The sequence below is a fragment of the Trichomycterus rosablanca genome, chromosome 18 (genome assembly GCF_030014385.1).
Source record: "Trichomycterus rosablanca isolate fTriRos1 chromosome 18, fTriRos1.hap1, whole genome shotgun sequence".
Classification (NCBI taxonomy): domain Eukaryota; kingdom Metazoa; phylum Chordata; class Actinopteri; order Siluriformes; family Trichomycteridae; genus Trichomycterus; species Trichomycterus rosablanca.
The window spans coordinates 1,620,813-1,647,988 of NC_086005.1; the positions used below are offsets into that span (position 1 = coordinate 1,620,813).

At 43.7% G+C, this 27,176-nt stretch overlaps 2 protein-coding genes across 2 annotated transcripts in view; one reads left to right on the forward strand and one right to left on the reverse strand.

Annotated features, from left to right (window-relative positions):
• Nucleotides 1-643, forward strand: part of mtrex (Mtr4 exosome RNA helicase) — a 30,381-nt gene extending 29,738 nt beyond the window's left edge. Inside the window, exon 26 of the mRNA XM_063013555.1 lies at nt 403-643. Within this exon, the coding sequence (XP_062869625.1) occupies nt 403-455 (53 nt within the window). The 3' untranslated portion in view covers nt 456-643. The remainder of the gene's footprint in view (nt 1-402) is intronic.
• plpp1a (phospholipid phosphatase 1a) lies at nt 514-24,436 on the reverse strand. The gene is made up of 6 exons (XM_063013556.1): nt 24,078-24,436; nt 14,721-14,875; nt 8,821-9,104; nt 4,732-4,789; nt 1,874-2,050; nt 514-999 (listed from the first exon to the last, which is right to left on the reverse strand). The coding sequence occupies exons 1-6, from the start codon at nt 24,133-24,135 to the stop codon at nt 880-882; spliced, it is 852 nt and encodes a 283-aa protein (XP_062869626.1). The 5' UTR covers nt 24,136-24,436; the 3' UTR covers nt 514-879.
• Nucleotides 24,437-27,176: the final 2,740 nt, after the last annotated feature.

Consider the following 27,176-nt stretch of genomic DNA (forward strand, 5'->3'; position numbering starts at 1 on the left):
CTGAGGCGCCTTAATTCTGAGTGATGATCTGACCGAATGACGAGGGAGCTGATCAGGTAGGCATTAGGGAGCAGGGAGGGTCACTAGGTTCTCACACTGACCTTCTATAACCCATAATGCACTGAGGTACCTCGGGTTCGAATCCCAGAGGTGCTATGAGCCGGCCGGGGGTCTGCACAGACATGATTGGCTGAGTCTAAGAAAAGGAAGCGGGGTGGCTGTTGGGTGGCTGAAGCCCTGAGATGGATTAGCGTCCTGTCCAGGGTGTTCCCGCCTCGCTCTTAGTGTTTTCCGGAGGAACTGGACCCTTGTGACCCTGACCAGGATAAAGCAGTTAATGAAAGTGAAGGGTCTGATTATTTTAATGACTGAGATGTGATTTTTATTCTTATTTATTTACAGGTATAACAAAGATTAAGAGGGACATCGTGTTTGCAGCCAGTCTGTACCTGTAACGCTCACTCGGTTTTGTTTTGTTTTCGTCCCCGTTCATCATGACACTGAAGCAGGACGTGAGAGAACATGATTTATTAACGTTCACGACAATAATGGCTTCATTTCTTTTGTCTTCATTAAGCACGGATTCTTTCTGTTTGTACATACTGTTTTAACTTTTAATTAAAAATATGTATAGTGACGTTTACTTTTCTATATGGTTTTTTTCCCTCCATACATACAATCGCTGCGGCCCGAACGAGAAAAGCAGTGGCAGGCAGATAGCAGCATTAGCAGCCCTCAAGGCATCATGGGAAACGGAGTCTGGGCAGAGCAGGGCAAAGCGGGGAGTTACATTCACAGGTTTTTCACCCCAGTGGTCCTTCGTTGTCGCACACCGGCGCCTCAGAAAGCGCGGCGGGACGGGCGGCGTGGGTTAAGGCTTTAGCTGGTGATCTCGTAGTGGTTCCCGTTAGTCGGCGTCTCCTGCAGGTTGGAATGCGTCATCTCCACTTCCTTCTGCACCGCCGGCTGCTTCTTAAAGAAGTCGGACACGAAGAAGACCTGAAGGGAGGAAGAGGACGACAGCTAAACCAAAGAATCCTAAATATATGATGATTTCTTAATACTTTTATTTATAGAAGAATTTAGTTTAACCCAAACTCATGATGCTTTTGTTTATTTTAGGGGGAGCTGACAGCAATTTTACACAGATTAGACAGAAATCTAATTTAATTAACATGCAGAGGACTGATTAGAGTGTCTTCTAATATGATGCTGTCTAAATCATTATTATTATTATTACTTTTTCATTATTTTTGTTGCTGCGGTCAAATAAATTAGCTTATTTTTTAGTTATTATTTAATTCCAGCATTTAGGACTATTTACTTTTATTTACTTTTATTAGAATGTTCAACAAATGATTATTTTACTGTAAAAGAGGGAGTACCTGATGGAGAAAGAGGATAAATTCTAAATATATGATGATTTTAATATTTTTATTTATAAAAGACAAAAGTTTAGCCCAAAGGCATGATGCGTTTGTATATTGTAGGGCAGAATGATGGTAATTTCACACAGATTAGAGTGAAATCGAATTTAATGAAGTGTACTGGAATATGATCCAGTCCAAAGAATTATTATTTATTCTATTTTTATTTGTATTTATGTATATTTATCCTATTTATTTTTTTGGTTGCTGTGATCAAATGATCAGCACTTCTAGTCTTCCAGGCTGGTGAATTAGCTGTTATAAATTAATTCCAGCAGCATTTAGGACCATTTAGTTACATTAGAACGCTCAGCAAAGAATTATTTTATTGTAAAATACTTAAAAATCAAACTCAAGAGGCAAAGGGTAAAAAACTGCTGCCTCCCCCCCCCCCCCTGCCTGAAGGTGACTCCAGGGTTTAATCAGTACTAAGAAGCAGGACTCACCACCAGTAAGGCCATGACGGCTCCCTGGATGAGGCCGGTGAGAACGTCGCTCCAGTGGTGTTTATAATCGGACACTCGGGACAGGCCGGTGTACACGGACGCGGCGATCAGGAAGAACTGGAGGGTGGGTCGCAGCAGTCGAGCCCATTCGTCCCGCATTCTAGCCTGCAGGTAAAGCTGAGAGAAAAACGCTCGGGTTAGAGAGACGTGTGGTGGTGCAGGGTGAACAACCACAACTATAAATCATCATAATAATCATAATGAATACGAGAAGTAATATTGTAAATAATTCAAACAAAAAAGCTGATTCACCGATCGACTCTGTGATCAGTGACTTGGTTTTCATCTAAACCTTTTCAAAATTAATACAATTAATAACAATTACAGTTAGCGAACACTTGTATCAAAAGTGATTTACAATTTTTACTTAAACAATCTGAGCAGTTGAGGGTTAAGGGCCTCGCTCAGGGGACCAACAGTGGCGACTGGGTGACGGTGGTGCTTGAACCGGCAACCTTATGATTACTAATCCAGCACCTTAACCACTGAGCTCACTGTCGCCTCACAGCAGAAGGTCCTGGGTTCGATTTCCAGGTGCATAGGTTTGGGTCCTTTCTGTGTGGAGTTTGCATGTTCTCCACGTGTCTGTGTGGGATTCCTCCAACAGTCCAAAGACATGCAGTCAGGTGAATTAGAGATACAAAATTGTCCATGACTGTGTTTGTGTGTTTGTGATAAAGACTTGAACTGGTGAATGTGTAAGCAATAACATCCTGCCCTGTTTGTAAAACATGACGTTTGGTGGGGCTTGAACCAGCAACCTTTTGATTACTAATCCAGTACCTTAACTACTGAGCTACCTCTGCCCCTTTTTATTCAAGTCCGTCATTCAGTGTCGTGTTAAATTCCTGTGTCGTGCAATTATATAATGATTGTTTTTGTTGTAGCAGGGAGTTACTTCTGGGCGTTTATACTGTAATAACAGTGCAGACGAGTGACGGGCGTCACAATCACACTGATTACACCGTACACGCCATCTACGACGCTCCCAACCCTGATTCAGCTCCTATATTTAGTCTGAGGCGTCTCTCGTCGCGAGGGCGTGTCGTCCACGTGTGTTACTGTGGTGATTTGTATGTCGTGACAGTCGGAGGGTGTGTGCGGAGGGTGTGTTGTGATGTTACTCAGTTGGGAAGGAAGTTAAATGCCACAGTCCAGCCCAAAGTGACAGAAAAGCTGAAGTCACCGGCCTGTTCTGAATACAGGGAACATTAGAGGGCCGATCAAGTTACGTCAAGTCATGTTTATTTATAGAGCGCCTTCACAAACATCGAATGTCGTCCAAGGTGCTGCACAGTAAAATCAGAACGCTAATAAAACAAACCAATGACATAAAATAGTAATAAAAGACGAAGCAGAATAGATACGAGGATCTTCTCTATTTATTAAGAATTTTAAGAACAAATTCTATTACTTTTCTACATCGTCGCATTTTCCCAGCGTTGTAATAACTGTTTAATGCCGTCAGTATTAAGTTTTCGGTTGAGCGTGTAGTCACTGATGGGCCGCTGTTTTCACACCATCATCACATGAAAATCTTCTTCCCCTTAAAGCTTCTTCGAGTGTCCAAAAAGGTGGAAATCAGATGGAGCTAAATCCGGACTATAAGCGTCTCTCAGATTACTCCTCCCACGCGCACCGCTTATAGCCAAAATATAAAAGTGCCTATACTACACAAAACCCAAACGCCTGTGAAAATGAATTGGTCTTCAAGTTGGCAAGCAGTTCCATAACTTTGGGGTGGCCACAGTGTCGTCCGGTCACATTTAGACCTCAATCACCAAGAAGAGCCTTAAATATATTTCCTAAAGAAAACGCGAGTGTGATTGTAGCTCGGGAGTTGGTGGCGTCTTAAAACTTTAGGTCATGCATGCAGAGGCTCAGTAGATCAAACCTGCCTTTCAAAAAATGAATGAAAAGTCAATGGGGCAAAAAAGGGTATAAAAATGGGTGTGGTGAGCGATCGGGTGCACATATTCAAAACCTGTATACAAGCTAAGGTATCAACGGGACGGACGATTTAGAGTCATTATCTCAAAAATTAATAGAAGTAAACAGGGCATTAAATAGATCTAAAATGTGGGTGTGGCATCACACTAATAAAAGAACCTTAAACTCTACACTGTATTTTACTGGGAGCCACTGGAGGGAGATCAGGGGGACAGAGTGGACTAACAGATCACGAGATAAAGAGAAGTACAGTGGTCAATGTGAGAGAAGATAAAACATGAATAATTAAGGCATTGCTGGTCAACGAAGGGTGAATTCATGGATGCTCGGGGTGGTAAACAGTGCACAGTCGTCCTGGTTTTGAACTAGAAGGATTCAGGAGTCCGGAATCGGGACCTACAAAACGGTTATCTCATTTTCTGCAAGCTTGTGATGTTTATTCTAACTTGGACTAATCAGACTAAAACATTAAACATTTATTCATTTCATCACTGTAAATCTAACATCACAGCGGCTGGGATTCAGGATTTTACTATTTATTTACATTTACGTAATTTAGCAGACGCTTTAATTTAAATAACTGAGAGTTAAGGACCTTGAATTTGCACCCGTTAAATGATCCACACTCTCACTCATGTCGGCTCTCCGTTCAGGAAGGTTTTTCCCTCTAAAACATCTGGAATCTGTGTGGATTTTTCCACCACCACTGGGCGGGGAGGGGTGTGGATGTTTAGGCGGTTCTGGTTGTTATCAGGGTGTTATCAGGGTGTAGCTGGAGCCATGTAGTGAGGGTTTTACACGTGTGTGTGTGTGTGTGTGTGTGTGTGGAGGTATAAATAGAAACTTACTGCCAGGAAGAGCATGCAGTACATGGAGAAGGAGGAGTGTCCAGAGTAGAACGACAGCCTGTAGAACAAACACACAGAGAGAGAAACAAACAAAACACTGACGCTGATGATCGACTCTTCATTGTTCATCATCTTCATTATTTTATACATTTATTTGTTTACGACATTTAGCAGACGCCTTCATCCTAAAGAGACTACAGTTCTGAGAAGTGGTGGGGATTAAACCAGCAACCTTCTGATTATTAGAGAGGTACCTTAACCTTAAGTAAGATACCACTGACTAATCTAAATAAATAAATAAATACTAGACTTGGTAATTACTCCCACCACTGCTGGGATCCAGGATCCAGGGTTCAAATACTAAGCGGTGCTACTGGCCGGTCAAGCGTCTACATACAGGTGTGATTGGTTACGCTTGAGGAAGGAAGGGCCGGTGAAGTCGGTCCACCTTGTAGATGTAAAGTCAGAGACGATCGCTCATCTATTGCTGCTGTTTGAGTCGCTCATCTTCTAGACCTTCATCAGTGGTCACAGGACGCTGCCCACGGGGCGCTGTTGGCTGGATATTTTTGGTTGGTGGATTATTCTTAGTCCAGCAGTGACAGTGAGGTGTTTATAAACACCACCACCATGTCAGTGTCACTGCAGTGCTGAGAATCATCCACCACCTAAATAATGCCTGCTCTGTGGTGGTCCTGTGGGGGTCCTGACCATTGAAGAACAGCATGAAAGGGGGGTAACAAAGTATGCAGAGAAACCGATGGACTACAGTCAGTAATTGTGGAACTACAAAGTGCTTCTATATGGTAAGTGAAGCTGATAAAATGGACAGTGAGTGTAGAAACAAGGAGGTGGTTTTAATGTTATGCCTGGTCGCTGTAGCAGCACTAACAAGACCAAACCCACTGATCTGGACCTTACGTGTCATCAAAACAATCATGATATGAGTGGAATTATTAGGACTTCATGGATTCGTGGATGAGGGTAAAACTGAGAATCAAACCATCAACCCAAATTCCGTCCATCTATTTAACCCATCGTATCGATCCCAAATCCAGTCCCTCGATTCTATCTCATCCATCTATACATCTTCTAGACATGGTACACCACACCAAGATCAGAACAGCAAAAGCAGAGGTTAATAAACCTGGCACGGTGAAGGGCGTGGTGCCAGACTACACTCGAGCTCCACCAGAAGATCCCGCCGTCTGACGTGAGTAATAGCGCGTAATCGTAATCGTGGCTTCTCTTCATCTAGCCGAAAGCTTCACCCAGCCTGGCACCGTGCCACGTGAACGCTCTGATGGATGAGCTGTCGTGTTCCCTCCGACCGACCGATCGAGTTACAGCTCACACGGACGAATTAAGAGACAAAGAGACGCCGAGGATTCAGAATGGAACCCGGCTGATACCTCTCAGTGAAGGACGTCTTTAAAATATAGACAGATTCATTATTCTGTTAAATATCTGGAATTTTGTGGTCACATCTTTTATCCTTGATCAGTTTAAAACATATATTTTATTTAGAATTTGCCCAGCATTGATAAGAAGTGTTTCTAGGTCTTGAAAAGGTAGAAATAAAGCTGATAGTATACATTTACATTCACATGTTCAGCATTTAGCAGACGCCTTTATCCAAAGCGTCTTACATTACAGTTACAGTATACAGTCTGAGCAACTGAGGATTAAGGGCCTTGCTTAAGGGCCCAACAGCAGCTACCTAGCAGTGGTGGGGCTTGAACCAGCAACCTTTGGATTACTAGTCCTGTGCCTTAACCACTAGGCTACAGCTTGCCCTATACATACACTATATGGACAAAAGTATTGGGGCGCCACTTCTAATTAATAAATTAATGTGTTTCAGACACATCAATTGCTAACAGGTGTAATAAATCAGTTATATAAAGGAATGTATATGCTTCCAACTTTGCAGCAACAGTTTAGGGAAGGCCCTTTCCTGTTCCAGGATGACTGTGCCCCTGTGCTTGATTTAAAGAAGCTCCAGTGTCCTGCACAGAACCCTGACCTCAGCCCCACTCAACAGCTCTGGGATGAACCGGAACATTAACTGATTAATCAGCGCCCAGCCCTACACATAGAAATGCTTTCATTCCTTGACTGAATGGGCACAAATTCCCACAGACAGCAAATGTATTGTGAGAAGCCTCTCAGAAGATGCAGGACAGTAGTACCCTTCCTGACACAACCCTCCTATTTCTATCCGGGCTTGGGACCTGCACTTAGAGGGCACTGACCAGCGACTTGTCTGTTTCATGGCTGTGTGGGCCAGTTGAGCTCTTCCACACCAAACTCACCCAGGCACACGTTTATGGAAAGTCCCTTTGTGCTGAAACAGGAATGGACCTTCCCTAAACTGTTCCCACAAAGTTGGAAGCGTACAATTGTCCAGAATGTCTCGGTATGCTGAGGCATTGAGGTTTATCTTCACTGGAACTAAGAAGCCTAAGGTTGTCGGTTCTAGCCTGACTGCTGCCAAGTTGCCACTGTTGGGCCCCTGAGCAAGACTCTTAACCCTCAATTGCTCGAATTGTATTCGATGTATTCGTATTGTATTCGTTATAGAACCACGCTGTAATTGTGAGCTCTACACAACGACATGATTCACAAAGAGGTGATTAAGAGGTGCGTCCCAATACTTTTGTCCACATAAGGCGTGTCTATTTTGGGTGAAAAGATCAAAGGTTGTGTTTGTTTTATCAATCTAATAAACGTTTGGACTCTCCGTGGCGACTTCAGCAGCAGCAGAACCTTCAGAACCACCGATGTTTTGATTCTGCACCCCCACCCCCCAAAACCCGGCGTTCCACCCCGGTCTCACGTCCGTGGTATCATCTAACGAGGGTTCATGATTATTCCTGGCGTCTCGTTTCTCCCGTCGCTTTATTTATTCTATTAATGGATTCGTCTCCAACACAGGCCGTGGATCCTTTCCAGCAGGGCGAGTCTATCAGACAGGAACCACGCCCGGCATTAATAAGAACCTGAGGAGAACCTTCTAGAGGAACGTTTCCACCGGCCTTGAATCCGACCCAAAAATCCCCGAGAGCTGGACACTTTCCACCTTGTGTGTGTGAGTGTGTGTGGGCTCTGAAAGCTCACCGCAGGACCAGAGAGCACCAAAGTGTGTGTGAACCGCCGTCTCACCACAAGACCTAAACACACACAACCCCCCCCCCCCCCACACACACACACACACACCCTCCATTAACCCGACCCAGCAACGCGTCTTTGTTAATCGGACACCGTTTAATCCGATTGCATCTGGGTGACTGTGCAGTTCGTCTGAAGTCCGATCCCGTGCTATTACACCATTAGGGTCACGCGGGGGCCTGTAATTTTGGGAGCTCTAAGCCTGGGCGCTGACCGGCTCACGTATCAGATGGTGTGTAGGTGTGTAAGAACGGGCCGGTACGGTTCCTGCACACAAATCAAACACACACGCCTGTTTGGAAAACCCACCACATCAAAGTGTGCTTGTGTGTGTGTGTAGGGAGTTTTGGAGGGTGAATTTCATGTCAGAGCTGCACATGAGGTCCAGCAGAGTTCCAGCGGTGCCGACGGGGCAGACGGGGCCGTCTGAGGGCCCAAAATATTCCCAGGAGGAGGTGAAGCGCTGGAGTCGCTCGTGCATCGTAAACAGGAGTCCAGTTAACAGTGGACACGGGTTTGGTTTCCTTTTATAATCCATAGGTACTGGACTAGTAATCAGAAGGTTGCTGGTTCAAGCCCAAAGCTTGCCACTGTTGGGCCCTTGAGCAAGGCCCTTAACCCTCAACTGCTTGCACTGTATTGTAAAGGCGTCTGCAAAATGCTGGAAATGTAAATGTTGATGTAATGGGACGTCACGGTCTAAAACCACTGCCACTGATGGGGACTCCCACACCTTGGCTCTGCAGCTATAACAGCCTCCACTCGTCTGGGAGGGCTTTTCAGAAAACTGAAGATTTCTGATTTCTGATACCGATCCAGATTACTCTGGAGAAACGTATTCTCCAAGAACGTTCTGGTTTGGTCAGATCTGGAGCTGCTAATAAATATCGCTCGTGATGAACATGTTGAATTCCCTACCTGGCCTCGTTGACCTTCTTCATGTCTCCGGTGCAGGTGAAGTTCTCGATGTAAGCTCCGCCCGAGCAGTTGATCAGCTTCCAGTCGGGCTTACAGACGTCCAGGAAGTGAGGTCGCAGCCGGCCGATGGAGTACTTGGCGATGTCGGTGAGGGACTGGCTCATGGCCACGCCGAACAGGAAGGTGCCCACCGCCTTGTAGACGCAGGCCACGTAGCTGTTGCTGAAAGAGGACTTCGATCTGATGCGATCGAAATGAACCGACAGACACTCGCCAACGATCATCTGCCGGAGGAGGAGAGGGACAGAGGAGAGATGAAAACGCTTCTGAGGAGAGAAAATTCTAACAAACCTGATAATTATTCAAATATCAACCACAGAACATCGTTATCTATCACCGAGGACGTCAACTCAGGCGGTTAGAGAGCAGGAGAGGGTGGAATTATCACGTAGCGTGATGAAATTCAGTCACATCAGTCACAACCTTCAGTCACATCTCGGGCAAATCAAAAATCAAAGCAAGCCATAAATAAAATTCTAAATTTACATGAGGCATTAAAAATATTTTTTCTCTTCAGTTCTTTCCTGTGCAAAAATTAAAAGGTTGCCTATTTATATCCTGAGTGCCAGAGAGCCACTGCTGGACCCCTGAGCAGGACAACTGAGCCTCAACTGCTCAGCTCGACCAACAGAAATTTGAAATAAATTAATTTAAGTGCTAAGTGGGCAGCACTGTCGCCTCACAGCAAGAAGGTCCCGGGTTCGATCCCCAGGCGGGGCGGTCCGGTCCGGGTCCTTTCTGTGTGGAGTTTGCATGTTCTCCCCGTGTCTGCATGGGTTTCCTCTGGGAGCTCCGGTTTCCTGCCACAGTCCAAAAACATGCAGCCAGGATAATTAGAGACACTAAATTGCCCTGTGTGTGTATGTGTGTGTGTGTGTGTGCCCTGCGATGGACTGGCGCCCCATCCAGGGTAACCCTAATTCTGTCAGTGTGGCTTCATACACACAGAGTGCTTGTGCTTGACCGGCCTGCCTGCAGTCCAGATCTGTCTCCTATTAAAAACGTCTGCCGCCTCATAAAGATGAGAATCAGACGATGACGAGCACTGTCGAGCAGCTGAAGTCTCCCAATTCTTAGTTCCCAAATCATTAAAAGTGTCCCAAGTGTCCCAACCTTTCTGGAAATGGAGTTTGTGATAAATAAATGACCTTTAATAATAATTTATTAATTATATTCATGTTTTTCTCTCTAAATTAGACTGCTTAAGTGAACTGTGCATCATGTTTCCTAATCATAAACATTATCATTCTACTGTTTTCCTGATTGGTGCCAGTCTTGAGGTTTCTTGGCATTTACGTGGGTTTGTTGTTTTTTTTCCCCTCAGATCTGTAGAAACGTGCCGCTGTGGGTTTAGCACGAGGGCGAGCGGTTTGGGATCGACATTCTTTCCGTGCTGAGATCTCAGCTGCTTCTTTGTTCGTGTGAAGGTCAGGAATCAGTCGCAGCAGGTTTGGAAACGTTCTGCAGGCGCCGCTACGAGCTCTGAGCTGTTCCAGACTCGTGGACGGACCTGGGTGTGGCGTTCGGGGTGTGGGGATTTTATTCGGGGTGACGGTTTTAAACAGGACGATTGGAAAGTGCTGAACTGCACAGCGTGAGTCAGATAGTCCTGATAAAACTATGCTATCGGGCACTGTAATGCCAATAACTGCTAAACCAAGCAGATGCCAGTCGTGCCCGGTCATGCCCAATCAGAAAAATATCATCTGGGTGCTTGGGTAGCGCAGCTGTACAACATGCTAGCTACCAGCAGGCGGGGCGCCCATACAGACAACGACTGGCTCATCCGAGGGTGGGAGGGTCGCAGGCATTGCTTATAACTGCTGCAGTTACGACCTCTGCAGGCTGATCGACAGCACTGCACAGAGACGGGGGATAATGGAGATCAGTGCGTGACTCTCCGTGCGCGATACAGATCTCCGTATGAACCCTCCTCATGCAGGTGAAAAGAAGCGGTATGTGTTAGTCACGGCTCTCCTCCGGTCTCGGTTGCTTAATTTATTCCCAGTCAGAAACTCCACAAAGATAAATACACACGGCGGTAAAGAGTGAAGAACGAAGAGCGCAGGGATTCGAACCCACAGCGCCGAGGCCGTGGTGTTAAACAGAGACAGACAGGGAGGAGGGTTCGAGAGGAGCAGAGAACAAAACCAAGAGCACTTACAGTCAGCAGCACGACTGGGATCATAACTCCTCCTAACAATTCATAGGAAATGGTGTCTTCCTTTAGCGGGTACTTGATTGTTTCATCGCTACAGAAAAATCCTCGACTGAACGTTGTGTGTTTCAGTGTGAGTATAGCGAACGGGACTCCAGCTAGCAAAAACAAACACAAACAAAAGCAGTGGGACAGCAGTGGGTTAGAAGAGCGCTCTTAACACACAACACGGGCACACACACAGAGTCCTGACGCGGAGCTGGACGGGCACGTGTGGTCAGTACGGTGGCGTGTAGCGGGACACGTAGCGTGAGATCCTGACTTCTAATAGGCTACCACGTTGCCGCCAAGGTATCTCTCCCTGGCTGGAGTAAAATACCGAGCGGAGGATGTGCGTGCCAGCCAGCAGACCTACCAGCAAGAGCATCGGGCAACCAGCAGAGGTCGCCAGAGCGCACAGTGGAAGTGAATATATCCAAACTGGGAAAATGCCAAAGTAATTTTGGGTGTTGGGGTGTCACAAGCTGCCTTTAGTGTCCCTTTCCCTTAACTATTAATACGGGAGGTAGAGACCACGTCCAATAGGTCACTCTAAAAATCCACCTGAAGCTCAACTGACCGCAGTGACCACAGCATGTGATTTACATCATTCATTATGCATTCCCTCCCAACGTAGTCGTATCCAATCTACCTCCACCACTGCAGACTGCAGGCAGGTTCATACGGAGATCTGTATCGCGCACGGAGAGTCACGCGTCGATCCCCATTATCCTCCGTCTCTGTGCAGCACCATCGATCAGCCAGCAGAGGGAGTAACTGCAGCACTTATTAGGAATCCATTCGGCCCTCCCTCCCTCAGACGAGCCGGTCGCTGTCTGTATAGATGCCTGGCCGGCTGACGGGCTGGTCATTGCAATCTTGTAGGAGGAACTCGTAAGTCGTTATACTGTTTTGGCCAGCACGGTTGGACTGTGATGGGAACTCCCTACATATTCATCCACAGGCCTTCTCCTGATAGGCTACTGGGATTTCTGTGGACGGGCGTAAAGTTTTTATCTGATGCATAAAGGTTTATTTAATATGCTATGATTTAATAAGCAGCGCTCCAGAACCATTTTATTAGGATTTTAACGTCATGTTTTACACTTTGGTTCCATTTATGACAGGAACGGTAGTTACTCATTACACAAGATTCATCAGTTCACAAGTTTATATTGAACACAGTCATGGACAATTTAGTGTCTCCAGTTCACCTCACTTGCACGTCTTTGGACTGTGGGAGGAAACCGGAGCACCTGGAGGAAACCCACGCAGACACGGGGAGAACATGCAAACTCCACACAGAAAGGACCCGGACCGCTCCACCTGGGAATCGAACCCAGGACCTTCTTGCTGTGAGGTGACAGTGCTACCCACCGAGCCGCCCTATCGGATGGATTAAAGTTAATTTAATATGCTATAATTTAACATGCATCATGATGATGATCATGATGCTCTCTCTGACCTCCATACGTCACTGTGGGTTCAGTGTTTCTGGATTCTAAATTAACGCCAACGCCACGAGTTTTATTTTTAATTCACTGGATACAACAAAAGCTTCTAAACACATTGTGAGGAATTGAACAGCAAATGATTCAGATGGAAATGATTCGCATGAATGAATCAACTAAACAGCAGGTCGGAAGCGAATCATCTGAAAAGAGATGCAAACTTTTAAGGGCCCTAAATCTGGACGTTGTAAAGTACGGGGGTGCAGAACGGCCTCATCAACGTAACGGCAACACACACACGGCGTCTGTAAAGCCTCGTCTTCAGATCAGCAGCTGCTGCTCTGGTCCGGATTAACGACGGCCAATCAGAAACGACGAAACGCTCCAGGAATCTACGGCAGCTATTTCTGGAGCGTCGCTTTTGTAACGACTGAGTGAATTTCCTCTGTACAGCAGAACTACTCGGTGTTCTCACCCTCGACCTTGATTTCACACCACAGGCTCATCACGGGGTGTTAAAAAAAAGGTCAGTGGGTTTACTGGAGTCTGTGGCCGTCCTACACCAGCAACGTGCCAGCGTGCACTGAGGGAATTGGGTATATCTAAACAGGGACAATGCAATGGAGAAAGCAAAGCATAAAAGCAGCAGCATAATACACAGTCAGTCTGGAGGCGGGACTCAAATGTATAACGTGTGCTGATTGGCTCCCGTTCTCCACTAATATTTACATTATCAGTATTTTACAGACGCTTTTATCCAAGGCGACTTACAGTACTGTGACAGTATACAGTCTAAGCATTTAAGGGCTAAGGGCCTTGCTCAAGGGCCCAACAGTGGTAACCTGGCAGTGGTGGGCTTGAACCAGCGACCTTCTGCTTACTAGTCCAGTACCTTGACCACTAGGCTACAACTGCAACTAATACAGTAAACGTCTCATTAGTTTATTTTTTGACCCTCGTGGTTCAGAAACGTTCCGCTTCGTTAAAACATCGTACAGCAGGTAAAATCTGAGACACGATGAGGAACCCGGTTCCACCCGTCGTGTTCTTACAGCTCACACTGCCGACTCTGATGCCGACTAACACTGAGTTGACTTCCTCTGCTTTTGCATCCTCATTTGCAAAGCAAAACTGCGATTAAGAACAGGAGACGTGCTCAGGGAGTCCACACAGAATCAGTGGGAATGAAAGAAGTCGTTTCTTTATTTCTTTTCTGTTCTGGTTATTGTTATTAAATAAATAAAAAATAATCGTGAGATCGAAGAGTTCAGATCAAATCTGCAGAACCTTGTTGCAACACATCTGGATTTAATACACCGATCAGGTATACCATTAAAACCACGTCCTTGTTTCTACACTCACTGTCCATTTTATCAGCTCCACTTACCATATAGAAGCACTTTGTAATTCTACAATTACTGACTGTAGTCCATCTGTTTCTCTACATGCTTTTTTTAACCTGCTTTCACCCTGTTCTTTAATGGTCAGGACCCCCACAGGACCACCACAGAGCAGGTATTATTTAGGTGCTGGATGATTCTCAGCACTGCAGTGACACTGACATGGTGGTGGTGTGTTAGTGTGTGTTGTGCTGGTATGAGTGAATTTTTAAATACCGTGTCCACTCACTGCCCACTCTATTAGACACTATTAGTCAGAGACAATCGCTCATCTATTGCTGCTGTTTGAGTCGGTCATCTTCTAGACCTTCATCAGTGGTCACAGGACGCTGCCCACGGGGCGCTGGATGTTTTTGGTTGGTGGACTATTTTCAGTCCAGCAGTGACAGTGAGGTGTTTAAAAACTCCAGCAGCGCTGCTGTGTCTGATCCATGCATACCAGCACAACACACACTAACACACCGCCACCATGTCAGTGTCACTGCAGTGCTGAGAATCATCCACCACCTAAATAATACCTGCTCTGTGGGGGTCCTGACCATTAAAGAACAGCATGAAAGGGGGGTAACAAAGCATGTAGAGAAACAGATGGACTACAGTCAGTAATTGTAGAACTACAAAGTGCTTCTATATGGTAAGTGGAGCTGATAAAATGGACAGTGAGTGTAGAAACAATGAGGTGGTTATAATGTTATGGTTGATCGGTGTATATATATATACTGATTTTGGGGGGGGGGGGGGGGATCCCTGAGCACGTGGTCGATGTGAACGGTCGCCGCCAGCGTTACTTACGCTGCAGATGGGCAGTGTGAAGCCCACCGTGTAGAGCACAGTGGAGGTGATGGTGCCCGAGTGAAAGGGGTACGCGATGCTCTCGTCCTTACAGAAAAAGCCCCTCTGATAGGGCCGGACCTTACCCAGGTTATACGCCGTCACAGGAAGACCCGCTGTGAACGGAGAAGGGTGAACAAACCGTTAACATCTCGCGGTGGAGGTGTGTGTGCACCTAGCTAGCATTAGCATTAATTAGCTGCTAAGGTCAGCACACGTTTACCTAAAGATCTACAAATCCTCTCAGAAAGGCTGTCGGATCCTCACAGGCAGCAGGTTTGGATCTAAATATAAACCTGGACGTGCTGTACAAACATTTCTGAGGAGCGCCACGCCCTAAAAGCATTCTAAGAATTTGTGTCAGACAGCATCAATGCTAACCAGTTAGCTTAGATAAAGAAATAATAAAACAATAAAAGGACGAATATCAGGGTGTAAAAGGAACCAGATATGACACGATCAGACACTATAGGGTCAAAAGTATCTGGACACCCCTCCTAATGACTGAATTTACAGTAGCTGTTTCGGACATAACCGTTGCTAACAGGTGTATATAAATGATATGAGGTGAATGTTTTGCATGCTTTTAACATTGTGCCAATAGTTTAGGGAAGTCCCCTTTCTATTTTAGCATGATTACCCCCCTGTTTTGACTACACAGAGCCCTGATCTCAACCCAACTCAACACTTTTGGGATGAATTACACTCAGACGGTGAGCCAGGACTTCTCTTCTCTTCTTTTCTTCTCTTCTTTTCTCTTTTCTTCTCTTCTTTTCGCTTCTCTTCACTTCTTTTCTTTTCTCTTCTCTTCACTTCTTTTCTTTTCTCTTCTCTATCAGTGCCTGATCTGACCTTACTGACTTACTGAGCCTTGTAGACAGGCCTCCTAAAACACTGTGTTATTTTAAAGCTACAGATGAAAGACTGAGCAGCTTAATTCAGTCTAAATCCCCGTGGTTTTGGAACTGGATGTCTGACAGGCTCATCGTCGGGTGTCCACATACTTTTGTCCATATAGTGTAGATTATTATCTGTACATCAGGGGTGTCCGAACCATGTACATGAACCATGTCCAAACCCGTTACCATTTCTGAAACGGCTCGTGAGGTATTTTAGAAATAAAATGAAAGTCGTGTCACTATTAATCAGGTTTAAAAAATCAGCTTGAACTGTTTGACCTCTGGGTGGCGCTCTCACATGAACCAGATCTAAACACTCTCCCCCAGACTGAAAACATTGACGTTGCACCTACATAAACGCTGCGGCTGCAGAGGAACAAAAACTAGACGCGAACGCAGAAGATTTCAGGAGCACCGAGTTCAGGGGGAAGTGGGTATGTTTAATTTGAAGAAGTAAAATAATCTTCACGTTAGGATTATAAACTGATGAGCAAAATCTGAGTTTACACGCCACTGTGGACGAAAGATCATTAATCACAAAAGTGGAATTGTTAGTAATCAGCAGCTCGGTTATATTTAGATTTCTTGTATTAATAAAGACTCTGTGGCCCCGTGGTTGTGGCCCCGTGTTTGTGGCCCCGTGGTTGTGGCCCCGTGGTTTTTACTTTATCTGAACCTTAACATGAAAAGTTTGGACACCCCTGCTGTACATGATACATCACCTATAAGTTCCATGCACCTGTAGAAGCTTCATTATGTCAGTTTTGGGATTTCGATGATTTTTGCAACTGTTCTTGTTTGGAACAAAAACAAAATCGTGGCTGAAAAAAATGACAGAAAAACTAAATTAACTTAAAAGCTGGTAAAACTTCTGATTCACATAAAAAAACGTGCTGGTTTTAAGAACAGACTCGACTTTTTAGTAGCGTCAACATTTAGAAAACAGTTTTGACAAATGTCCTACTGAAACACCAAACTGCACCATCAGCCAACCCACCTTCTGCACCACCACCACCTTTGGGAGGATGGCAGTATAGAAATAAGTATTTGGACGCCTGACCGTGAGCTTGATGGACGTCCTATATCAAAAACAAATGCTGTTTAAAATAGAGTGACCTCTAGTGATCGCTCTTCTGAAACGGCTTCTCACAAGACTTTGAAGTTTGGTGTGTGTGTGGGAATTTGTGCCTGTTTAGTCAAAAGATGGCAGCATTTTCATCTGTACGGCTGGGCGCTGAACGATCAGTTGGTGTTCCGGTTCATTCCAGAGCTGTTGAGTGGGGCTGAGGTCAGCTTTTTTTTAATCGAGCACAGGGCCTTCCCTAAACTGTTGCTGTAAAGACAGAAGCATAAAGTTTCCTTCATATCATTGATTTATTACACCTGTTAGCAACTGCTCTGATTGAAACACATGGATGTAGTCATTAGAAAAGGCGTCCTGATACATTTACATTTTAAGCTATTGAGGGTTAGGGGCCCAACAGTGGCAACCTGGCAGTGGTGGGGCTTGAACCAGTGACCTTTCGATTGCTAGTCCAGTACCTTGACCACTAGGCTACATACTTCTGTCCATATAGTGTATGTATGTATTGACCAGCTGTATCAGATCGTTCTCGTATTAAAATGATAAAGTGGACGCTCTACATGAGACGCTCTACATGAGACGCTCTACATGAGACGCTCTACATGAGACGCTCTATTCGAGGCGCTTAGCGATGACTCTTGTTTTCGGTGCAGTTGCTGTTTGTGGTTGCAGCAGCACCGTCGCATCATCTGCTTTTGATTGCATGCAGTTCTGATGATGTCACTCCGCCCAGGAAAATATCATCATCGGGCGTTCCAGAGGTTTCGGGATTTCCAAACCTTCTCCAGAACAAGAGCGCACGTGAGGGTCTGTGGAGGTCCAACAGGGGGTCCCGTGATCCGTGTGTGATGTTCTGCTCAGTGTTCTGAGCCGGTGTGCAAACGTTCCTTCTTCACGTCTTCATCCAAACACCGAGCTCCTCATTTCCATCAGGGCTTCATTTCATTTACAGTTTGCATGAAGGACATGCTTCACTTTCATATATGGAAGACGTTGCTAACCAGCCGTATACATCCATCTACCTACAGAGTATGTACACTACAGTACATGGACAAAAGTATTGAGACTCCCCTTCTAATTATTCATTCATGCATTATTCATTCCAGCTTAGTAGCAACAGTTTAGGGAGGGTCCTCACCTGTTCCAGCATGATGGTATAAAGAAACTCCAGTGTCCTGCACAGAGTCCTGACCTCAGCCCCACTCAACAGCTCTGGGATGAACCGGAACACCAGCTCATCAACCGGTGCTCAGTGCCAGCCATACAAACGCTATTATCTTTCGACTGAATGGGCACAAATTCCCACACACTTGTGGCTGTTGTTCACAGAAAGGACGCTCCAATTTCTAGTTTGTTTTTTAAATAGAACGTCCAACAAGCTCACGATCAGGCGTCCAAATACTTTTGGCTGTATAGTGAATGTAAGCAAAATATAGTGTGAGTGAGTGAGTGTGTTTACAGTACCAGTGTCAGTGTGATGTCTGGTGCCTTGCTGGGTTTCTGGGTGGCCCTGGACGCATGTGACCCTGACCAGGATCGTCCTGACCGCTCTGTGGTGTGGTTCAGAATTGCAGGAGGTGAAGATCTACGTCACAGTCTGCATTCCAGAACGTCCTATGAATTTGAATCCTGTGATGCTTGATGCACCACGACCCCGCGGACGTTAGCCAATCGTGTTCATGCAGACGCCCGACCGGCCGACCGGCCGATAGCACGGCTGAGATTCGAACCCTTTTTATCACTGCGCCGCCCGAGAGTCTGTACAGGTTCCAGGTTTTAAAGCTCAGATTTATTTATTTCTTTATTTTGTTTATTACTTGTTTTCCTTACAGAATGACCTCTGACCTCCAAATCTGCTGCAGAATCAGTGTGTGTGTGTGTGTGTGTGTGTGTGTGTGTGTGTGTGTGTGTGATTATCAGCATGTATCAGAATATGTTACTCACGCAAGCTCACAGGTTAAAGTACACACACACACACACACACAAACACACAATCACACACACACAAACACACAAACACAGTCATACACACACATAAAAATGCTCATACATACACACACACTTATACAATATATATACACACACACACACTTATAGAAATACACACACACACAAACATAACTCATACACACACATACTCACACACAAACTCATTCTCTTACACACACTCAGACAAATATATACGTATATACAGTATATACTCACACACACACAGTCATACACACACTCAAACTCAAAAGAAGCTTTATTGGCATAACAAACAAGGACATTCGTATTGCCAAAGCAAGTTAAAGAGAAATATTAAAAATAAAAATAAGAAACACACACACACACAAATATGAACCCACCCTTACTTAAACTGTCACAGACATACTCACACACACTAATTACCACACACACACACACACACACACACACACACACACACATACAGAAATATATACAGTGCCTTGCAAAAGTATTCAGCCCCCTTGAACTTTTCAACCTTTTGCCACATTTCAGGCTTCAAACATAACGATATGAAATTGTAATTTTTTGTGAAGAATCAACAACAAGTGGGACACAATCGTGAAGTGGAACGAAATTTATTGGATATTTTAAACTTTTTTTAGAAATAAAAAACTAAAAAGTGGGGCGTGCAATATTATTCAGCCCCTTTACTTTCAGTGCAGCAAACTCACTCCAGAAGTTCAGTGAAGATCTCTGAATGATCCAGTGTTGACCTAAATGACTGATGGTGATAAATAGAATCCACCTGTGTGTAATCAAGTCTCCGTATAAATGCACCTGCTCTGTGATAGTCTCAGAGTTCTGTTTAAAGCACAGAGAGCATCATGAAGACCAAGGAACACACCAGGCAGGTCCAAGATACTGTTGTGGAGAAGTTTAAAGCCGGATTTGGATACAAAAAGATTTCCCAAGCTTTAAACATCTCAAGGAGCACTGTGCAAGCGATCATATTGAAATGGAAGGAGTATCAGACCACTGCAAATCTACCAAGACCCGGCCGTCCCTCTAAACTTTCAGCTCAAACAAGGAGAAGACTGATCAGAGATGCAGCCAAGAGGCCCATGATCACTCTGAATGAACTGCAGAGATCTACAGCTGAGGTGGGAGAATCTGTCCATAGGACAACAATCAGTCGTACACTGCACAAATCTGGCCTTTATGGAAGAGTGGCAAGAAGAAAGCCATTTCTCAAAGATATCTATAAAAAGTCACCTGGGAGACACACCAAACATGTGGAAGAAGGTGCTCTGGTCAGATGAAACCAAAATCGAACTTTTTGGCCACAACGCAAAACGTTATGTTTGGCATAAAAGCAACACAGCTCATCACCCTGAACACACCATCCCCACTGTCAAACATGGTGGTGGCAGCATCATGGTTTGGGCCTGCTTTTCTTCAGCAGGGACAGGGAAGATGGTTAAAATTGATGGGAAGATGGATGGAGCCAAATACAGGAACATTCTGGAAGAAAACCTGTTGCAGTCTGCAAAAGACCTGAGACTGGGACGGAGATTTATCTTCCAACAAGACAATGAACCAAAACATAAAGCAAAATCTACAATGGAATGGTTCACAAATAAACGTATCCAGGTGTTAGAATGGCCAAGTCAAAGTCCAGACCTGAATCCCATCGAGAATCTGTGGAAAGAGCTGAAAACTGCTGTTCACAAACGCTCTCCATCCAACCTCACTGAGCTCGAGCTGTTTTGCAAGGAAGAATGGGCAAAAATTTCTGTCTCTCGATGTGCAAAACTAATAGAGACATACCCCAAGCGACTTGCAGCTGTAATCGCAGCAAAAGGTGGCGCTACAAAGTATTAACGCAAGGGGGCTGAATAATATTGCACGCCCCACTTTTCAGTTTTTTATTTCTAAAAAAAGTTTAAAATATCCAATAAATTTCGTTCCACTTCACGATTGTGTCCCGCTTGTTGTTGATTCTTCACAAAAAATTACAATTTCATATCGTTATGTTTAAAGCCTGAAATGTGGCAAAAGGTTGAAAAGTTCAAGGGGGCTGAATACTTTTGCAAGGCACTGTACACACGTACACAAATATACACACACCTACACTCAAACTCTCTCACACTTCTCACATACACAAATACACACACTCTCATACACACACTGTGTGAGCTGTTGTTTTCCTAACGGTTTGCAGTGATGCAATATCAAACCATCATGTATTACACACACACACTTAAACGCTCTTTCTTTCTCACACACACACACACACACACACACACACACACAGACACTCATACAAATATAAACACACACTCTAATACTCACACACATACACACACATTCTCATACACCCACTCAAACTCTCTCACACACATACCTATATACACTCTCATACACACACATTCTCATACACCCACTCAAACTCTCTCACACACATACCTATATACACTCTCATACACACACATTCTCATACACCCACTCAAACTCTCTCACACACATACCTATATACACACTCATACACACATTCTCATACACACACTCATTTACATTTACATTTTCGGCATTTAGCGGACGCTTTTATCCAAAGGACTTTCAGTACTGTGACAGTATACTGTCTAAGCAATTGAGGGTTAAGGGCCTTGCTCAGGAGCCCAACAACAGCAACCTGGCAGCGGTGAGGCTTGAACCAGTGACCTTCTGATTACTAGTCCAGTACCTTAACCACTAAGCTACAACTCAAACTCTCTCACACACACTTAAACTCTCTCACACAATCATACTCATACACACACTCTCATACACACACTTAAACTCTCTCACACAATCATACTCATACACACACTCTCATACACACACTCTCATACACACACTCTCATACACACACTTAAACTCTCTCACACAATCATACTCATACACACACTCTCATACACACACTCTCGTACACACACTCTCGTACACACACTCTCATACACACACTTAAACTCTCTCACACAATCATACTCATACACACACTCTCATACCCACACTCTCATACACACACTCTCATACACACACTTAAACTCTCTCACACAATCATACTCATACACACACTCTCATACACACTCTCGTACACACTCTCATACACACACTCGTACACACACTCTCGTACACACACTCTCGTACACACACTCTCGTACACACACTCTCGTACACACACTCTCGTACACACACTCTGAACAGGCTTTAACTGATCATACAGAACATTTATTATAGACACTAAACACTGGGGGGTGAGTGGCGTGATCCATCCCTGTGTGTGTGATGTTCTATCAGAGTGAGTGTGTGTATCAATCACAACACAAGCACTTTCTCCTGGTCATGATCAAGGTGAGTCTGAAAACACTGGCTGAGAGAGAACATGCCAAACACCTGACAGACAGAGCACAGGTTTCACTGCCCCACTTCACCAGCTGCACCATCGTGCCACCCCCCACAGACCTGTGGTACCTTCTAATTCCAAACTTCATTAACGTCACGTCGCTTCTTGGAACCGCCACAGTAGGGCTGGAAGTTAGCGATTTAGCCACAAGAAGCACTGAGCTACACCTCATTTATCATTAGGAATTCATTCTGGTTTTCTGGGCTTCATTACAATAAAGTATGCAACGGAACTAAATCCATCCTCCTGGTGTACGCTTAGCTAACAGTACACGTTCAACACACTGCTGTAGCGCTTCAGGCAGTTTGGATCAACGTTGTACCTCACGCTCCGCTTCAGACGCCACGTTTTGGGGTGATATCATCATCTTAATGTCCAGCAGTTTAATCAAAACATTGTGTGGCGCAGCAGTAAGTTACGTTAGCTCACTACCACTGGGATCCAGGGTTTAAATTCCAAGCTGTGCTATCAGCCGGTTGGGCGTCTACATACAGACATAATCAGCTACATCTGAGGAGGGAGGGTCGGGACCCTGAAAACATGACAATGAAACGCCACCTCGGCACTAATGGTAGCCCTGACGTTCACAGCGTGCAGCGTAATACGATCCCTGCATGCAAAAGAAACAGTGCATGTCATGAAAGCTAATCCCGTTACCGCGGGAGGGTTTAGCAGAGGGTGGAAGGTGTGTTTGCATTGAGGTGTGTGCAGCTGGAACACATGATTAAACGTCTGGTTCTTCTGGTTCTGATAGTCGGGGCGATGCCAAAATGAACCAGTACAACATGTTAGCAACTATTCAAACGATCCAGGTAACACAAACGACGCATCAAAACCAAACACAAAACGAAACATAATCAATGAATAAAAACGTGGTAATCTGGTCACACTGTGGTTTACAAGGTGTAATTTAAAGCCTCCACAGGGGGCGTTCGTGTACAAGTTTATGTTCCTGTTAAAATCTTGGCACCTCATTTGTAAATATTTTTAGCTTTAGGGATCAGTATAGAGTACAGAGAGTCACGCACTGCTGTCCATTATTCATCTCTGTGCAGCACCTTGACCAGCCAGAAGAGGCCGCTATTCAAGCAACAGTGAGGAATTCCTTCAGCCCAGCCACCCTCAGACACAGCCAATCATGCTATGAGATTTATGAGCTACTATGAGAGCTGAGATTTGAACTCGGATTCAGATTTACTGCTGTGCCACCCGAGCGCCGAGCGACTTATTCCATTTTTCAAAGGTGCACATGGAACTGAAATGTGAAAACACAAACTTGCACCCGCCGTGCAGTACGTGTGCAGCCGCCTAGTGCTTCTTTACACCAGCCAGCGGTGGATTCTAACAGAGCGTCTTAATTCTGTGCCATACATGTTCTTTCGGTACCCGTGCAGGTTCCTCAACCAGACAGCAGGGGTCAGTGTTGCAGCTCTGACGAGGGGGAAACCCTGTCTGACCTTCCCTCCTACAGACACGACCGAATGTCTGTTGAGCGCCCGGGCAGGCTGGTAGCACCACTAGTACCACTAGTACTCAGTTGGAAGCTAAAACTCTTGATGGTGTGGTGGTGAGCTTGCGTATTAGACTGCTGCGCCCCCTGAGCGTCCCCTTTTATTTTAAGTGAGCTTTTTAACAGGTGCAGTCGAACTCGCCCTATTTATATGAGCACAGAGAAGTTGTCAGAAATAGTTGTAAGGAATTAAGGACATGACACAAAGTTCAAATCCATTATGGAACTTTTTATACCAACAAATGATTCATTATTATTTATATTTAATATTTTTTGACAGAGAACAGTTGCAGAAATCATGCGTGTGTGTATTCACGTGTCCAAATAAACATCTGGCCGGTATAAACATAATTATCGCGATAACTATTATAAACGATATATATCGTGCAGCCCTGTAAGAAGCGTCAGTATGAAGCAGAGGAGAACATACCAAGGATCAGACAGGCGATATCCAGCATGATGTAGGGAATCCCGCGTCTATCAAACATCTTCAAAGCTTCAGATCAAACGATTAGATCAAAGAGTCCCGATAAGTGACGTCCAACCCAAAACACCAAAACACGCGGCTGCGCAGAAGAATCAACCGACACCAAAAAGCGTCCAGATCAGATTCTCATATTCATCAGACCCGCGATAATAATAATAATAATTAATAACAATTATAATAAAATAATAATAATAAAATAATAATAATAAACTTAATCGGATGTAAACATGTTAAAATAAAATGTGATTTTGAGCGGAGCAGCTTTTCTGTTTATACTCGAACAGTCCGAACATCTCAGTCCGACCGCGATCATAATAAAGTCCGACACCGAGCCGCCGGTTCTTCTACCAACCCGGAGGCGTCACGAGCTCAGATCACGCCCCTTTCCTTTTTCCGTCTGCAGCGTCACGAGGTGCAGAACAACCAATCACAAACACTCACCCCCCCCCCCCCCCCGAACCACACCCATAAAATAACAACACAACAAAGAGTGTGTACCAAACACACACACACACACACACACACACACACACAAAATATATACTATTATTATTATTATCAATAGTAGTTTTTATTATTATTATAATTTTTATTATTGTTATTATTATTATAATTTCTATTATTATTATTATTATTATTTTTATTATCATTAATATTATTATTATATTTTTTATTATTATTATTATTATGTATTAATATTATGTATTAAGTATTATTATTATTATCAATAGTAGTTTTTATTATTATTATAATTTGTATTATTATTAATATTATTATGTATTAGGTATTATTATTATTATTATGTATTATTATTATGTATTAAGTATTATTATTATTATGTATTATTATTATTATCATGTATTATTATTATGTATTAAGTATTATTATTAATATTATTAGATTATAATTTGTATTATTTGTTATTTATTATTATTATTATTATTATATTATTATTATCAGTAGTAGTTTTTATTATTATTATAGTTTTTATTATTATTATTATGTATTATTATTATTATTTTTATTATTATTTTATTATTTGTTATTTATTATTATTATTATTATATTATTATTATCAATAGAAGTTTTTACTATTATTGTAATTCAGCAAACCCCCCCCCCCCCACCATGACCCTGATTGGATAACCGGATAAGACAGTGAGTGAGTGAGTGAGTGAGTGTTATTAGTATTGTTATTATTATTATTATCAGTAGTAATAGTAGTATTTAGTGTTATTATTATTATAATTATTACTATTTACTATTTCAGTTTTTATTATTTTTATTATTTTATTATTATTACTATTATCAGTAGTTATTATTATTATTATTATTTATATTATTATTTTTATGATTATAATTAATGATGTAAGTAATGAATGTTATTATTGTTCTTATTACTATCATTAGTAACAGTAATAGTGGTGCTGTTGTAGCTGGTGATGCTGTTAATACTTCACTTTTTCATTAAGTGTAAGCATTATAAATAAACATATTTTCTCACTAGCTTTTTGTAATGTTGGGATCTGTCAGCTGTTGATATGACAGGAACGTCCCCCAATCAATCCTAATAGATTTTAATAATAAAATGATGGAACAGCTTTATTTGTCATATACAGGTCCTTCTCAAAAAATTAGCATATTGTGATAAAGTTCATTATTTTCCATAATGTAATGATAAAAATTAAACTTTCATATATTTTAGATTCATTGCACACCAACTGAAATATTTCAGGTCTTTTATTGTTTTAATACTGATGATTTTGGCATACAGCTCATGGAAACCCAAAATTCCTATCTCAAAAAATTAGCATATCATGAAAAGGTTCTCTAAACGAGCTATTAACCTAATCATCTGAATCAACGAATTAACTCTAAACACCTGCAAAAGATTCCTGAGGCTTTTAAAAACTCCCAGCCTGGTTCATTACTCAAAACTGCAATCATGGGTAAGACTGCCGACCTGACTGCTGTCCAGAAGGCCATCATTGACACCCTCAAGCAAGAGGGTAAGACACAGAAAGAAATTTCTGAACGAATAGGCTGTTCCCAGAGTGCTGTATCAAGGCACCTCAGTGGGAAGTCTGTGGGAAGGAAAAAGTGTGGCAGAAAACGCTGCACAACGAGAAGAGGTGACCGGACCCTGAGGAAGATTGTGGAGAAGGGCTGATTCCAGACCTTGGGGGACCTGCGGAAGCAGTGGACTGAGTCTGGAGTAGAAACATCCAGAGCCACCGTGCACAGGCGTGTGCAGGAAATGGGCTACAGGTGCCGCATTCCCCAGGTCAAGCCACTTTTGAACCAGAAACAGCGGCAGAAGCGCCTGACCTGGGCTACAGAGAAGCAGCACTGGACTGTTGCTCAGTGGTCCAAAGTACTGTTTTCGGATGAAAGCAAATTTTGCATGTCATTCGGAAATCAAGGTGCCAGAGTCTGGAGGAAGACTGGGGAGAAGGAAATGCCAAAATGCCTGAAGTCCAGTGTCAAGTACCCACAGTCAGTGATGGTCTGGGGTGCCATGTCAGCTGCTGGTGTTGGTCCACTGTGTTTTATCAAGGGCAGGGTCAATGCAGCTAGCTATCAGGAGATTTTGGAGCACTTCATGCTTCCATCTGCTGAAAAGCTTTATGGAGATGAAGATTTCATTTTTCAGCACGACCTGGCACCTGCTCACAGTGCCAAAACCACTGGTGAATGGTTTACTGACCATGGTATTACTGTGCTCAATTGGCCTGCCAACTCTCCTGACCTGAACCCCATAGAGAATCTGTGGGATATTGTGAAGAGAAAGTTGAGAGACACAAGACCCAACACTCTGGATGAGCTTAAGGCCGCTATCGAAGCATCCTGGGCCTCCATAACACCTCAGCAGTGCCACAGGCTGATTGCCTCCATGCCACGCCGCATTGAAGCAGTCATTTCTGCAAAAGGATTCCCGACCAAGTATTGAGTGCATAACTGAACATAATTATTTGAAGGTTGACTTTTTTTGTATTAAAAACACTTTTCTTTTATTGGTCGGATGAAATATGCTAATTTTTT

Bases quoted from the DNA above. Each gene is read 5' to 3' on its own strand.
- plpp1a (XM_063013556.1), bottom strand. From the start codon at position 24,135: ATGTTTGATAGACGCGGGATTCCCTACATCATGCTGGATATCGCCTGT. The intron at 9,105-14,720 runs GTAAGTAACGCT...CTCCTCCGGCAG, and splicing joins TCACACTGCCCATCTGCAGC to ATGATCGTTGGCGAGTGTCT. The intron at 4,790-8,820 runs GTAGGGAATTCA...TTTGTTCTACAG, and splicing joins AAGAAGGTCAACGAGGCCAG to GCTGTCGTTCTACTCTGGAC.